The following is a 17,721-nucleotide window of genomic DNA, read 5'->3' on the forward strand; positions in this document are numbered from 1 at the left end:
TCATGCACAATACCCCCACCCTAATTGCAATAAAATGATAGAATTCATTTTCCCATAAACATTTTTTCGAAATATTTATACTCCCTTTTAAATGAATTCCTTGATAACTCATATAGATCACCCTAGTCAATAGCTCTTATTATATGTAATCTTTATTCTTTAAGCCACATTTTACTTTTTTAAAAGCATATTTATACAAGAGTCCAAATGTAAAAGTAAAGTTTATTAATTTCCCAATCCCAAACTTTTAAAAGAGCTTTCTAAAAGCAAGGCAAAATCCTTAGCAGGTAAGGCACCCATCCCACTTGTAGCATTGCTTAATCTTATATTCAACATGGCCCACATGTTGTTAGATCTCAACCATCAAAATTTGTGGAGGATATTTGAGATACCTTTCTATTTTCAAATTGATGACATGCCTACTTTGACTCACTCTTCTCTTTAAAAAGGAAAAAAAAAAAAAAAAAGAGTAACTTAAATGCTTCATCTTCAACCTTTAACTAAAAACCTTTGATTTTTCTTTTTAAAGTTGGTTATCTTCAAATTCTTTAATCCCTAAAGTAAGGTAATTTAATATCGAATATCATTTTAAAGCCATCGTTTTGAAACTCACATGGCTCTCTTGTAGAGAACCTTTGATTTTTTTTTTCCCCAAAATTTCTTCATCTTCTACTTAAAATCCTATCTTATTTTTGAATTTTGAAGTGGGCCAAATATTTTAGGAAAATTTTCTTAAAGGACTCAAATAGAGAGATTTTTTTAAATAATTGTCCCTAAGTTTTAGGGCTTCTTAATAGTCCATTTAATAAAACTTTTATTTCTAATCAATTCCTAAACCCCACTCAACACATCTCTTATGATTGAAATGTCGAAATTACCCTGATCATTTGAACTCACCATTTTCATCCAAAAAAGTTGGATTTTCGACACCCTAGTCTAGTTTCGGAGATTCCATTCCGATGGAAAGAATTTGAGAAGGAAGAAAAAGCCATTTTCAAAGATTTTTCAAGCATTTTTAAAGATATATGTAAAAAAATTAGTTTTTTATTTTATTTCATTTTTGGATGAAAATAAATCAAGGATGGTTCTTTTTGTTTGAAATCATCTACACAAGTCGTTATGTCAAGTTTTTATTCAATCTTTTCATGTATTTTAGTTAGAAAAACTTAAAAGATGAAAAAAAAAATATGTGGGTTTTACCAACGTCAAGCTCACAACTTTTTATTTTTGGGTTCAACATTTTTTTTTAAATTGTCGAACTCAGCAATAAAAATTAATGAGCTCAACAATAAAAAGTGGTGAGCTCGACAAAATAATAAAATTGGTGAGTTCAACAATAAATAAAAATTGGTGAGATCAAAATAAATAAAACATGTAAGCTCGATAATAAATAAAATGTGGCGAGCCCGACACTGTGATTTTTTTGAATCTTGGATTCATTCTTCATTTTTTTTTAAATTGCCAAAATAGATAATTAAAAAAATATATGCATCCAAAATTTCAAAATTAGAAGTATATAATTTTCATTCATCATTCACAATAAAAAAATTAATAAAAAATGATTGGAATCGTGTTTGAAAAATCTCGGTATGAGAAGAAGATGAAAAAGGGTAATTTATGTATTTCTAAAATATTATAACCTGAGATGAGGTTGAGGGCCTATTAAGAAAAGAAAGTTTTACTAAATGGACTGTCAAGAAACTGGCCAAAACTCAGGGACTAATTAGAAATAAATCACTCCATTAGGGTCTTTTAAGTAATTTTCCCAACATTTTACACGAGGCTGAAAGTGAGAGTTTAGGGATTCTTTTGATTTAGGATGGAGGGTGTTTAAGTCATTTTACTTTTGTCTATTAGAAAGGACTGAGGTCATGGGGCATATCATCAATTTGAAAACATAAAGGGTATCTCAAATATTCACCAAAAGTTGGAGGGGTATGCATAAATCATCCTAATAAAGTGCAGGCATTTGGTGCTTGGCTTTCTCTTTGCAAATCGAAGCAAATATTTGCTTGTGCTTGATTTCCCATATTAGCCGTAATTTTTTGCAAAGCTAGTGTGAAACTTTAGACGACAATATTGCATTAAAGAAGACCAACAAGTGGAATATGTGACACGTGTAGGGTAGGGTTGACAAGAGACGAAGCAGAATCAACATCATGATGACGTTAACTAAGGGCTTTGTGATGACGTCAGCACAGTCAAGAAAAACAGCCAATTCCAAAAAGATGAAATTACAAAAATGGACACAAATGATTCTAAAATTACAAGTCCAGAGATATTTGTAAGATATTAATCAAGAAGCACATGTACCCATTTTGTTAAAAAAATAAATAAAAATTAAATTAAATGAAACTGTACTAAATAACAATATTATAGGTTGGCTCACATCAAGACATAAAAATTGACTTGATTGGTGACTTTTTGGCATTTTGGTTTCATTTTCCCCATATTGTTGAATCAAAGAGATAGAAATCATGGGACTAAAATAGTACAATCTGATAGACTTAAATATCGTACTATGTGAACCAAGAATTGATCAAAATATTTGAGAAGTTCACTAATTACAAAGTTTTCATGGTCTAACCACATTTTATTTGAAACTTCAACATGGTAGGGATGCCCATTATCAAGTGCATGAAATAGGGGTGGTTCACCAAGTTATCGATCAAATTCAAGATACATGACGAGGGTTTACCTAAAGTTGCAGCCCAAATAGAAAAAGTTCACCACATATTAACATGAATTTTAATAGGCCACATATTTTGGAATAAGATTTTGTTGCTAATAATGATGGATGGGCAATTCGCTTGGATTTCAAACTCTGGATCAATATGATTGCACAAGAAAATTCATTTAGGGGAAAATACCATTTGTAGGGGTTTAATTTAAGAGATTTATCATTTGCCACACCAATTGTGCACAAGTCATTGGGATTTATATAGGAATTGGTGTGGCATTAGTAAAAGTCGGTATGGCAATAATAACTCTCTAATTTAAACATACATACCCCTCCACGTTTTGGTGAATATTTGAGATGTCCTTGTGTTTTTAAACTTATGACATGCACTCTTGAATTTGGCATTCTCTAATTGACTAATGAAAAAATGACCCAAATGTCCAAAGGAAGTAGAAGACAATGGAATTTTGAGAACGAAAAATCAAAGGTTTTCTATAAGAGGTTAAGGTGAGGATGAAAATAATGGATTTGAAGGTAGGATGGGTTGAATAGGAATAATTTATTATAAAACTTGAAAACCTTGAAGATGGAGTGGGATAAGGATTTTTGACTAGAAGTTAAAGATGAGAGTAGCTAAGTCAGTTTTTCATTAGTCTAGTAGATAAGACTGAGGTGAAGGAAGGCATATCATTAATGTGAAAATTAAGAGGTATCTCAAATATTCATCAAAACATATAAAAGTGGGTATGCCCCCCCTTTATTTATTTATTTATTATTATTTTTTTTTAATGAGGGCTGATTTTTTAATTAGGAAGTCTTCACTCGGTTGATGGAAGATGTGCCGTTGTGTATCTTGAGAAAAAATCTTTGATTCTGTATCCATGCCATGTCATCAGAGTATTGACCGAGTGAAGACTTTCTAGTTAGAAAATCATTATTCTTTTTTACCAACCTAATAGACTATTTTATACTATTTATACGCGGATTTGAAATCTAACTTGCATATTTGTTCTAATCATCTCAATTTTTAATCTTTGCAATTTCTTTGATTGAACTTCCTTTGGATAATTCCAAGTTAACTTATTAAAGGTAATATTATCGTACTTGTTGTTTTTCACTTGGATTAAGATGTTAAAGGTAATATTCGGAAAGTTGATTTCACATCCTCATTAGCTTCAGATCGATATTTAAACTTAAGGTAGACATGTATCCTAATCTCAATAATGTGACAAAACAATGACGATGACAAGGAGTCTTTTTAACTTTTTTAATTTTTCTTAATCACAAAAGACAAAAGGATAAATAACAACTAAGTAGGATTATAAATTAAACAATTAGTAACGGTTTGCTTCATGAGCAATGCATCCAAATAGATACTGTGATTCCATACAATCTAATATTTAAAAAAATAAATCCAATCGAATGGTTACAAATGTAAAAGTAAAGCTTTTTTTTGACAACTTTGAAAGCCCTTTTTTCAAAAAGCAATCGGAAGGAACCAAGCAAATCCTTACAAGGGAAGGCACCAAGTAGTAGTATCCAATGGTACTTCCTTACAATTTCCTCTTGTACGATTGCTTGGCTTTATAAGGACCTTAAGTTTTTTTATCTAAACCATCCACTTATAAACTTCTATCCAAACAACCAATCTGATCAGATGATCAAGATCGTCCAATCAATTATTCAATTATTGTTTCTAAAATTGGTATAAATAGATAAAAATTCGTGGAAATTTTTCAGTGCTTGGCTGCCAAATAATTTTTTTTTCCATGCCCCAGTTATTTTCTCAATTATAGATTTACCACTTTTTTGCAGGTATAGCAAACATGGCCTAACAATATGGGAGTATGGGCCACATATATAAAGTAGGGAACTCTTGTTAAATCAAATGGTCAAAGAGGATTATTTGAGATGTTGATATGGTTTTAGAGAAGCCTAATAAGTGGAGTAAGGACACGTGTCAACTAGATTCAATTGTCATGATGATGTAAAGGTAGCAAGAAACACTTCATTGTGGGACTCATCAAAATTAAAAAAGCACATTTTAGTGAGTCAGCTTTTGTGATTACTTGTAGGCCACGTAGAAAGACAGATTCCAAAAACATAAAGAAATACACCCACAAACTGATAACGAAAATGGGCCTAAAGGTCATATTAATATACATCAACCCGTTTATCAAACTGAAATATAAACCCAAACCCAAGCCCTAACCCGAGAAAGGTCGATGAATTTCATAGTTGATCATCTTTCGATTCAATAAAGTAGGATCAGTTTCAACCCAACCCTCTATACACATTGTTAAAATCTTATTACGAGGCATTGTCTTGATATGGAGAAAAATTAAAACGATTTCACATCGGTTATAACTATTTTTTAAACCATGCTTTTAGCGTTAATCTGATACCCAATTGAGATGGGCTGACCCAAGCAAACATTGGTGGGAAGCCAGAACCAAAATCCTAAAAATACTAGCACGACGGATTTGTCGTCCATGGGTATATATCACAAGCTCACAAGAATATAAAAAAAATTGGACCATTTCAAATTATCCTTAGATATGGAAACAACACAATGGGGTTTTAATTATTCGAAGTAGAGGTATTTCCTTTCATGGGATTATATCAAGTGCGAGATTAGGGATGAATAGAATAAAAAACTTTGAATACTTGAAAGGGATTTAAAACTAGGGGTCAAACCTACAATGGAGAGTACAAGACAAAGCCTATTCAATCGTTTGTAGTTTAATGGAAGACATGGATAGAAAGGAAATAAGGAACAAAATAAGCTCAACCGACCCCAAAATTTTCCTACACCCTATTCAAAACCCGATCCTTTAAATAAATGGGTCTTAGTCCAACTTGACCCAAAACCTATATGGGCCTTTACTTTTCTTCTCTAAGACTGCCCCAAATGGGCCAGGTTGTTTTTGGTCCAGCCCAGCCCAGCCCACCAATGGAATTGCATGTGCCAAAGATAATCCCCAATAGTCAATAATGGCCATTGTGTTGGGGTATCCAGGACAAATCATACTACTCCCCTACATGTGCAAAGCATTGAAAAGCTATGGCACTAATAGACCGTACATACTGTCTACAACATGGGGACTTTCAAAGGACAAAACCAAGAAAAGATCATGTATAGAACTTTCAGAAATGTGTATTTACAGATTGTCCCTTTACAAACAAAAACAATAAAGAAATTTTTTTGAAGATAAAGCCACTATTAATTTTCAATTTGAAGGCGCCGTCGAATATTTAAAAATGAAAAAAGTACAAAGGAAAAAAAAACTTTTCTTGAAATAAAAGAACAGTGATAAATCCCAAAAATTATAATTATGATGGTATTAAAAGCTAAAATATAAAACTCTACAAAATGAAGCCTGAAAAGGGTAGACTGTCTTACATAGACTTCCAGTAGCCAGCGAGGGGTTGGTGAGGGGGCGACGCTTGGATTGTTTCAATTCATAGTCCACAGTCTGAAATATATGAAATTAAAGGCATTAGGGTAAAACAATTGACTTTTCATGAAGAATGGAAACCTAACTTGAGAATGAGGAATATGAGAGTTGACCGACGCAAGGAAGTTGGTCATCATCATCTAAACCTAATTATACTAAATATCGAGGTCGGTAACAACAAGTCTGATCAACAAAAAAAGAGTTTCTTCATGAATTTAAAATGTAGCAGCTTAAAGGCTATGAGTAAAACAAGCATGGCCAAGGTCAGACTCACTTATTATGATCAGTTCTAGAAAATAATGTGACTTGAGAGAATTAAGTAAGCATAATTCAAGAAATGAAGCAACATAGAGCAATCTAAAAAAATGCAGGGAAAATGTCTGCGCTGAGTATATTATAAATCAGACATAATTAGGTAAATAATGTAAATTGAAACAATGTTTAACTTCCCTATTTCCAATATATATTTACTTTTGCCTTATCAAGTACATAAATAAATAAAAGACTACTATATATAGTGCCTTGAATACGTCGGGACATGTCCATAGTGACCTACCATTTGGTAGTCACACCTAAGAGGTCAATTAAAAGTGAAAAAAATAAAATTAAATCAGTCTGATTAGATGTTCAAAACATCAGAATTAGACATTTTATGAATGATGGAATGCGTGGTTATGATTATCAGATGATGTCTGGCAAACAAGACCTCCCTCACCGTACCAATTAAATAGGACCTCTCACCCTTAGTGAGAGGCATGAATTCTAAAATTTTGTTTGATACTGACTACTATAACTTGGAATATATATCTACCCATTAAGAGATAAATGATAAAACTACAATAGTTAATAGGAGGAGAACTTACTATCTTGGATCAACCAATGAAGCACTGGTTGGCATATAACTTCCATTTACATTATTCAGAATTTCCAAGGTCAATGGCTTTGATAGACCCAACTCTGCCGGAAATTTACAAGTCACTTGGTGAAGATGTTGTCTGATGGCTACCCAACTGCATTTACAATGGGTGTTCGCTTGGAAGCCACGGATCCAAAAGAGTCAATCAAGCTCGATTCTTTTGGTTGGTATATTATCTTCTCGAACATGTTTTTGAGCTTGTCGTGCCCCACCATCTCTTCCAAGATTTTATCATCTGAGACTGTAGACGAATCAGTCTTCTTAGCTTCATCACTGTGTGCAGACGAAAACACCAACTTAGATAACCGATCCTTCCCAATCTGTCTACAGTATTTCTCGCCCTCCATAGTCCCTGACGTAATTAGATGGTATGTGTACACTACTTTCTTCTGTCCTAGTCTGTATGCACGGCTTATAGCTTGCCTTTCAACCGACGGATTCCAAACAACATCAAGAAGCACAATTCTTGAAGCCCCAACAAGATTGATCCCCTCACGACAAGCCTTTGTGGATGCTAGTAATACCCTGACCTTACTTGTTGGATCATTAAACAGATTTATGGAAGTTTGCCTAATCTTCATGTTCAGCTTGCCGTCCATCTGAAGAACCTCCTTCCCTTCAGTCCAATTGAAATGGGAAAGAAGTTGGTCCTTTATAAGCCCGAATGGATCAATGTATTGGCTGAAAACCAATACTTTCTCATTCAAAGCCTGACTAAGACGGATTAGTTCCATAAGAAATCTTGTCTTCACCCCTTCATCGGGGTTCAATTTAAATCTTTCTGACGTAATCTTGTCCACAACGGATTTTTCGTTTCCAGACCAATTGCACCTTGTCAACAACGAGGGATGGACAGAGGCCAACGACACAGTATATTCGAATTCAAATGGGTTCTGTATACCTTGAAGACCCTCAAGTAGGTGCTTCTGCAAAGGGGGCGGATGTAAAACAACTACACAGTCCCTCAATCCGGGAAGATTTTGTTGAAGTATACTACCTCTATGAACATGAACAAACGGAACAATCATTCTTCTAATCTCCTCTAACATTTGATCATCATCTTGTTTGCCAATAGAACTCGTTAGAGAAACCCATTTCCCTCTTGCCTCTTTCCCTTCCCGCAATTTTGATTTTCTTTGGAGGATCTTTTGTGTTTTTGATGAGATCTTGTCTGCAAATTTCGGTCTCACCAACCACAACGTATTGTAGAGCTCATCAAAATTGTTCTGAAAAGGAGTTCCCGACAGAATGATGCGCCTTTCTGTTTTAATCTTCTCTAGAGCCAACCAGATACGACTTCGTTCATTTCGGGGTGTATGACCTTCATCAAGGACTAACAGACTCGGCTTCTCAAGTAAGATCTTCCGTATCTCCTCACCTTCTTTATCAAGGGGGATCTCGCACTCTTTATCCCTTTGTCCAGCAAGCTTTTGAAACAAAGGATAGCTAACTCCTAGGATGCTCTTTCCCCTACTCCATGAATATAGCTTCACTATGCGGTTCAACTTCTTACTTCTGGATCGGTTCTGGACCAATTTACGGGCTGCCGGATTTTCCTTCCCAGAGAACTCGAGACTATTGAGATTGTGAAATGGAATGTCAACCTTCCATTTTTTGAATTCTTCTTCCCAAGTAAGTAACATACTACAAGGAGCAATAATGACTGGTCTGCATTCTTCAAATACTTCCATATATGTCTGGAGGAAGACAATCGTTAAAAGGGTCTTCCCAGTTCCGGGGGCATGGGAAATCACGCAGCCGCCTATTCCAGAAGAATTAGCAGACTTCAACTTATCAAGGTCAATACTGCCTGCTATGTTTTTCCACATAAACTCAAAACCTTCTTGTTGATGTGGAAACATTCTCGTTCTGATGCCCGGGAATTTGTCCCACACTGTGCCTTTAGAACGACCAAAGGAGCCCTGAGACTCATCGGTATCCTGAAAATGAAATCCATCCAACATAGAAAAGTCTCCATTGCTATAACAGGTTTTCTTGTTCGTTACTTCCGAATGGTGTGTGTTCTTCAACATACAAAACAGAGTACATATTAGAGTTTCCAACTTAAATTCTTTTAAAATTAGAAATTGGTAAAGGAATTAAAAGGAAACACTAATCTCCAAAAAAATATATATATGAAAGAAAAGTAAAATTAGTATCTCAGATTACATTCCCCTTGTCATTTAATCCCGAAGAGAGGATGACATCATACAAATAGCTCAATCTATTTTTTTTAACTCAACCATCTATTGTTACCTGCACCACTTGTCAGCAATATCACAATAAATTGAATTATTCCATTTTCATTACTATAAATTAACTCTTAAAGAATTACTCTTTTCATAGAGTTTTCGGCTAAAGATAAAGCTATAATTTTGATGAAATTTAAGAGAACACTTGGGCTCTGTATGGAAGCTTAAAAGAAAATCATAAATTAATTCCATAAAAAGATTTTTTTTACTTTTTTTGAAAATTCCAAAACAGTAGAATTTTCCTTTTAAGAAGAAAATATTGTCAAGCTTCCCTGCAGGACCTGAAATTAATAAACAAAATTTTATTGAACAAGAATAAATTCTTTGGGAATGGTTTGGGGTGTTTTCTCCATTTTCAGATTATCCATAAATTTGTTTATAAACAGAAAGACTATTAAAAATGGGCCTTTAATAAGAAGAATAAATTCATTGGGAATGGTTTATCCACAAATTTGTTAATAAAAACAAAGACTACGAAAAACAGGTCGATGGGCCCAATTAAACCGACATAACTTACCAAGGGTGGTAATATATATTTAATCTCCAGCTGCACAAAAGAACAAAATCTGCATTTAATTCCAATTTGCTCATCGAGGATCAGTTGATGCTTCCCTTGACGACAAAGAACAGATGGGTCTGCTTCATCCTTGGGTTCATTAGCATCTTCAGTGTCTACCTGCATACAATCATAAAAGCCCATTGGTTATTCTAAATAGAGAATAAAACAAGTCAAGGAGTTTCATATATTGATAAATAAACAAAGATTCAACAACTTAAAGTTTTAACTTCATTTAGAAATAGAATGAATGTATTTATAAAATAAAATAATCCATTTATTGTCATTACAAATTTTCCATCCAAATGTTTCTTTAAATATCTTTATTACTTATTTTAAACGTGCATTATAAGTCAGGGAATTTTCTTATTGGTAAAATGTAATTTTACACCTACAGCACTTACCCCACGTCTTTACAATAGAGATTTCCATCTAAAAAAAAAAACAGTTATTTCTCCCCTTCTAAATGCCCCCAACAAATGGAAAATGGAGTCAACCCCCATAAAATCATTTCTCTACCCAAAAACACTCTAAGAAGACATGCTTTGTCATAATGACAAGGCAGATCTTGGACAGCTCGCATGATGAGTGAAAAGATACTTCATCTTTTCATCTTTAAGAAAACATTATTGCCCTATAGGTTGTCAATTTTTATTTATTTTGAAATGTCCTCTACCAAATTGCAATGTTAGCCCATGTTTCTCTCTTTTCCACCCTTCAACATTTTTTCTCTTCAGATTTTTCAAAAGCACATAATTCGATCTAGTATGTTTGGGCAATAAAACCATTGGAAACTTCTTGCTGAGATCTTTACATTAACATCTGTTGACTAAACTTTTAGTACCTATAAAACTAATATTTATTTTGTTTTAAATTTCTTATATTCCCTAACAATTTAAATTTTACAACGAAAATGTAGAAAATAATGATAATATGGATATTTAAAATTTACATTGTTCACTTGCCCTCCAACAACTCTTAAAACACTTTTGTAGGGAAAAAACACTACTAAGATCATTGAATAACTAAAAAAATACCATTACTTGAGCAACACGTGCATCACGCGTACCCCTCACCTAGTATATAAAATATTAAAGTGATTCTCATATCAGTACAATTTGGTGAGGGATTAAGAGTTGAAAAAAAAAACCAATGAAAAACACACATTCATACATGCTACATATCAACATGTTTAAATTATATAATGCATGTAAATAAACTATTTAAAGGAATACTAGCAAAATCTACTTAATAGAATCCACCGTAAAGTATGCAAAATACATAAGGAATTTTTTGCTATTAAATGAGCACATAAATTATGAAGGTACCACCTTGGTCAGGTGATGAAGTGTGTGACGTAATACTGCAGACCTAGGATCAAAATCCCGTCTTCACACTTAAACCTATTCAAAAGAAAAAGGAAGAAAAATGCATACAAATTATTATGATCTTATTTTCTTTTTCTGTTCTTTTTTTTTTTTTTTTGTCATGATAGAAGAGTGGGTTAGGAGTTTGTAGGTGGAGACGGATTTTTAAAGCAGGTTCGGGTATTCAACTTAGCAAGCTACAGTGGTATAATTTTTAAACTTGCCATACGACACCAATGGAATTTATGCATCTAATTTTTTTTAAAATGACGAGTTGTATTGACTATCCTTGGCTAATATATTATTAACTTGGTTACGTACGACACAAGTGCCCCATCCCTGGAGGCTTCTAAGACTCGTGGCTTAAAAATCAAAAGTAGAACAATAATAATTATCGAACATCTAATGCTTGACTTTAATAATCTGGAAATATGACCATACTATATCACAAACTTTGATGAGATCAAATCTAGTTGAGTCTCAATAGAAAATTATGAATATAATGAAGTATGTACAACCCCACTAAATGGTTATACCATATAACACGTATCAAGGGAATCTGGGACACACCATCTGATTGATTGATGATTTCAGGACAAAAGCTCTATAAACCGACAGCCATAGCAAACTGCTTACAGACATATGACCAGACCCAAATCCCAGGAGGACCTTATAGCCCGCATTTTTCTGTCACAAACCCTTTATCTCATTGAAATATTTCCAACACACTACTTATTTCATAAATTTCCTACTTGCAGGAGTTTCCAGCATAGTGCAAGTTTTAGAAACTAGTTTCCTGATAAAGCTTGTTTTTTATTATTGGTAAGCCTGTTTTTAACTAGTTTACTAACTCGGAGCTGGCGGGATTTGAACCCAGGTCTCTGGTATCATCATCCAAAGACTTTACCAACTAAGCTACCTGGCACCTGTAATTAAGACTGATAAGGCTTCTGTTACGATGTAGTTTGTTAGGGCTAGTCAGTCAAATAATTAGAAGGAAAGACTTTTCTTCTAGAAGGTAGGTCGAAGCATAGTCACCAAGTTGGGGTTCAGGAATAAGTCAGAAAGGAAAAAAATTCGGAAAATAGAGTAAGATTGGGAAACATTCAGAAAAAATCGAGCTAGAGTTAGGACAGTGTAATTGTTCTTACTAAGTGTTGTTCTTATATTATATAATTAAATATCATGTTAAATTACAATAATAAATTACCAAACCTCCATATCAAATCACAAGAAGTAAACACAGGTCTACAACACAATTAAGGTTTATATAGTTCAAAATGTAAAAAGATTACAATCCTGAGCGCAATTTAAGATTCATTAACCAATCAAAACCAATGTCATCTTCATTTGCGTCCTCAATATCTAACACTTCATCGGTAACAAGATCACCATCACCTTTATCTAGGCCATCTTCTCTTACTAGTGCATCGATGTCATCTTTTATTCTTTCCGATTTAATCACAAAGTTTGTGATTTAATTGTGAAGTTTGTGTCACGATTTAATTGCTACTTTTTCAATAAGTCGCAGATTTTGGTGACTATGGGTAGAAGTTTCCATAGCTTTTTGGGATTCATGTTACCGACACCAATATTGGGACAAGGCACAGATGATGATGATTACAATGATAGTTTGTTTCCAAGATCCTAAATCCCTAACTTGGGGGGGGGGGGCAGATTTTTGGAGTAAATAAACTCAGGTTTTGAAGTTAATTTGCCATACTTATAGCACAAAGCTCCTGTAAAGTACAAAAACGGTCCGGTTTCCACACCAAACATTAAATTGGATGGTGCTGAGATGTTGAATTCTGTAAATAACTATGGAATTGTGGGGGGGTGCAGATTTTTGGAGTAAATAAACTCAGGTTTTGAAGTTAATTTGCCGTACTTATAGCACAAAGCTCATGTAAAGTACAAGTACGGTCCGGTTTCCACACCAGACATTAAATTGGATGGTGCTGAGATGCTGAATTCTGTAAATAACTATGGAATTGTTCTTCCTAGAAAACATTTACTTCTTCTAGAGCAATTTTGTCATTTGGCTCCCATTTCACTTCATCCAAGCGCATTAAAAAATAAACTTCATTGGAAAATATTAAAATTCTCTGGAAAAATCAATGCATGAGACCCATATATTTTTCCTTCATTCTCTTTCATCATATATCTATTTCCTTCATATCTTGCTCATCTCTATATCCTGTCCAAACCCATTCTTTCTCTTTATCCTTGAAAAACTTCTTCAACCCAACCTAATTTTCTTCAATTATGGGCCTTTCGTAAGTATCACAAGCAATGGATTCAACTTGGAAATGACATGGGCAAAAATATAGTCCAATTATCTAATTCTTCCTAACTATAGAATTATATCGGTGAACAAGGACTTTGTGTAATCTCCCCTCTGAACTCGCATGAGTGCTCCTCCAAATTGGGTTTTTACAAACAGAAAGACCCCCTCTCACCGTCTCACGTGCATAGGCCCCCTTCTTATAGTCCTTCAACTAGGGTTTAATTGCTAAATGGCCTTTGCCAGGTGGTATGCCCTAGTGGCGTCTTTATCACGTTCTTGGTCGTATACAAATGCCAATTGGCATCCCCTCAATAGCGTAATTCCCACTCTCTTCATGGATGTATGTCCTCTACATGCTAGCGATTGCTTTCACATTGTGCAGGTCTCTCTCCGTGCTACCATGATGCCATGATGGTTCACCCCAGTTGACTAGACACGTGAACCAAGGGTGGAATGGCTATTTCCTCTAGCACGACTCCACAAGGGCGATCTCCCCTGACTTGCATCATATGTGAGGCAAGTCCCCTTGCCATGACATCGCACACATGGAGGGCGCAACATGTAATTTTTTACCTAGATAATTCGCCAGTGTTGCATAGTCTCTTCTCAGATAATTATAGCTATTTTTGTACAAATTTGATCCATGAACCAAAATAGCTGAATGAAAAAAAAATATATGGCTCCATGTTTGAGATATTTAATTACAAATTATGTTACTTCTCGACACAGGACAACCAAAGTTATCACATCTATTTACAAGAATCAGAACTGCTCCTATGCATGTCCAATGCGTGATAAACCTAAGTATCTTCTTTTTTTTTTTTTTTTGATAATTAAATTTTATTTCAAAGAAGAGGAAGAGAATGTACATAAGGCAGTCGAGGTGATTGACCTAAGAAAAACAAAAAAAGAAGGGAACAGGAACAAAAAGACACCCACCTAAAAATAAAATAAAAACTCTTCACGAAAAAAAAAAAAAAAAAAAACACCATTAAAATCCACAAAAGAGTTTACTTCAAAAATATATCAATCCTATAATGCTTAAAATGAGCTCCAGAGATGAGACTTTCACTCCTTGGAAAACTCTCTTACTCTTCGCCAACCAGGTCCCCCTCAGTATCACACTTATTCTGTAATTTCCATGAATGAATATAAATTATGGTCCAAACATTTAATGGCATACCACAAGTGACATACTCATGCAGATATAAAATCAAATATGGACGGTATACACTACAAAAGGAATACCACTAACATAATAGAAAGCTTTACATAAGAATATTTATATTATAGTATAATCACACACACAAAAAAAATAACAATAATAATTGATATATTCTGGATAATCACTTTTCAACTTACAATCTTTCATTATATTTTAATGAAAGAATCGAGGATATAGCACTTAAAGGCTTGATATTATCTGAGGGTAACTTACATATTTTACGGAAAAGTGAGGGTAACTTTTCTTTTTCTGCAACAGATAATTTGTTAATCAGGAGTATATCCTACCATTGAGGTTATGTGTTATTCATGTACAGCACATGGCAGTAAGTTTCATTTATTTTATTACTACTATCATTTTGAGAAGCTGGGATCAAGCCCACAATCTCAACGTTGTGATGGGACAAGCATTCAGTTTCACTACTGTAAAAACTACTTTTACCCATAATAAATCACAGAAATGGTGCAATAGCAAAGTTCCACATATCACATTGTAGCCTGGGTAAGTGGGGAGGGAGAGCAAACATGTGGAAGTCCATACACAAGTACTCCTCTTCATAAACATGGCTATTTAAGTAAACTACCATCAATGTTGGCAATAAGAAATCCAGATCGAATCTAGCTGAAATAGGGATAACATGATAACAAACATAATCAAGCAAGAGTAATAGTTCACATAAGGAAATAAATGGAATTATGATCACACAATTTTTCACTTAAATTCAAATGCACCGAGTTGAATAACAAATATTTGGTCTTACCGCAGAGCAACCAAAGGAACCAATCACGCTGGACTGCAGAGCAAAATCAAACTCAGCCCACAACTTATCCATTTCTTTCTCATAATCTGATTTCTCCTTCGGCTTACACTCTTTAACACCAAAAGAGAACTTCAAAGGAAGCGATGCCCGAGGAACAACGGTTGGAGTTCCTTCTTCTTCAGGGGTCTCATCTTCAGAATGACTTAACTCTTGTTGAAGCACTTCACCCTTCTCCCAAATTGTATTTACAAAAAGATTGAAAAGTGAATCACCCTTTGGTGCACAAACACGCTTTCTTTTTGTGGGTTTTCCCAACTCCGCTTCCTCCTTTTTACCAACTACTTCCTTTTCAACACCATTATCACCATTGCCATCGTCTTCATTTCCACCACATTCATCATCACCTTCACTCTCATCATCATCATCATCATCATCGTCATCATCACTGTCACTCCCAAATGAAGAATCAATCTTTTTCTCATCAAAACATATCGGGTGACTAATTGTCCCAAACTTCTTCTTCTTGGAAGATACTGAATTAAAATGTGATCGAGTTCGTTGTGCTATAGAAATACTCTCACCAGGAGTTCTTGGACTATTCTTATCCCCTTTGGCATGAATAACATTGACTCCAGGAAACCTTTTTCTCTTAAGTTTTGTTTCATCACTTCCATCCTCCCCGTCCACCTCAAAAACTTCAGTATCTTCCCCATCTCCATCCCCATTTTCTTCTCTGTCTCCATCCTCACTTCCGTCTCCATCTCCACTGAAAGAAGTGGACTCCTCCACATCGACACCCATTTCATAATCCTCATTATCATCACTACTAGAAGATTCAGATTCTGATTCTGACTCATCGGTATCAATGCAAACAGTCCTACTAGTTCTCTGCTCTTCCGGAACTCCCAGCTTCGAACGAGTTCTTCTCCCTATGCAAAATTCCTCCTTTTCATTAAAAAATTCAAACCTTTCAACTTCTTCATCATCAGACGATTCACTATCATCTATATCAATTGAAACCACATTCTTACCTTTCTCCATCCCTGATGTCGATAAACTTTTCCTCTTCAATTCATAACCATCAGAAGGAACAGAAAAAAACCCTTTCTTTCCCTCTCCCTCTCCTTCACGCTCAACCCCTGATTTTGAACCAAAACCCTTTTTACAAAAAGAATCAAATCCTCCTCTCTCTCGTACTCCGCCTCTTACTTCCAATTCTTCTTCTTCTTCTTCATCCTCTCTATCGTCAACAAAAACTGCATGATCACGAGCCTTAGAACCATCTTTATCCCCTCTTACATTCTCAAACCCTAATTTCTCAAAATCCCTAATTCTAACTCCATTTCCATTCGATTCTCCACACTCCTTACTACCACATTGATTCAACCCCACTGTACTACTACCTCCATTACTCTTCTTTCTTCTCTCAAATTCGGTTTTGAAAAATAGGGCTTCTTTTGATCGAGTTCTCTTCGCTATAGACGAAGAGAAATCCATCACCAAATTTTACAAAATTTCGATCTTTGAAACAAAATATTAAACCAAAACTTAAAGAAAAACAATCAAAGATCCAATCGAAGAGCAGAAATAACAAAACTCGAATATTCAAAGAGAGAGAAAGATTGAAACTTTCATGACAGAAAGATTGAAACTTTAGTGAGAGAAAGATAGAGAGACCTTTGTTTTCGAGACGAAGATTTCCGGTGAGAGAGAAAGAAGTTGCAGCGGCGAATAAGTAGAGTTTTGGAAAGGACAGAAAAGGAAATAAATAAATATTAATTAGCAAACAAAAGGGCGCGAACAATGCATGCAAAGGAAACTGAGTCTGAGTTGCCGTTGTTTTCGTCAGGATTCTTTCTCTGTTGTTCTTATACCGAAACTACCCTTTTAAAATGTATTAATAACTAAGCATATCCTTCGAGATGAGTTGGTTCGTTCCTTTCACAATCAACAATCAACTGGGTTTGGTAATTTTTTAAATAAAATAATTATTTTTTAATAATTTAAATTTTTTATATGATATATAGAATCATTATTTAAATATAAATATATATTTGTAAATAATTTTCAATTGATTTATGCGGTTGAGTTGTTTAAGATATGAATGAGTTAACTCGATATGAGTGGAAAATATAAGATTTCAAAACCGTAAATACATGTAAGAGCTAACAGGATCTGTGTAACACTTGTTCATGATTTTGGTACATGACAAAATTTACA

At 34.4% G+C, this 17,721-nt stretch overlaps 1 protein-coding gene across 1 annotated transcript; it reads right to left on the reverse strand.

The window, feature by feature from the left end:
• Positions 1 to 5,115: 5,115 nt before the first annotated feature.
• Positions 5,116 to 17,307, reverse strand: LOC147381626 (SNF2 domain-containing protein CLASSY 3-like). The gene is made up of 4 exons (XM_086430159.1): positions 15,502 to 17,307; positions 9,824 to 9,982; positions 7,002 to 9,078; positions 5,116 to 6,156 (listed from the first exon to the last, which is right to left on the reverse strand). Exons 1-3 carry the CDS (start codon positions 16,996 to 16,998, stop codon positions 7,141 to 7,143), a joined length of 3,594 nt encoding a protein of 1,197 aa, XP_086286285.1. The 5' UTR covers positions 16,999 to 17,307; the 3' UTR covers positions 5,116 to 6,156; positions 7,002 to 7,140.
• Positions 17,308 to 17,721: the final 414 nt, after the last annotated feature.

This window comes from Akebia trifoliata, unplaced genomic scaffold (genome assembly GCF_017979445.1).
Source record: "Akebia trifoliata isolate Shusen 1 unplaced genomic scaffold, ASM1797944v1 Contig00325_ERROPOS2800000, whole genome shotgun sequence".
Classification (NCBI taxonomy): domain Eukaryota; kingdom Viridiplantae; phylum Streptophyta; class Magnoliopsida; order Ranunculales; family Lardizabalaceae; genus Akebia; species Akebia trifoliata.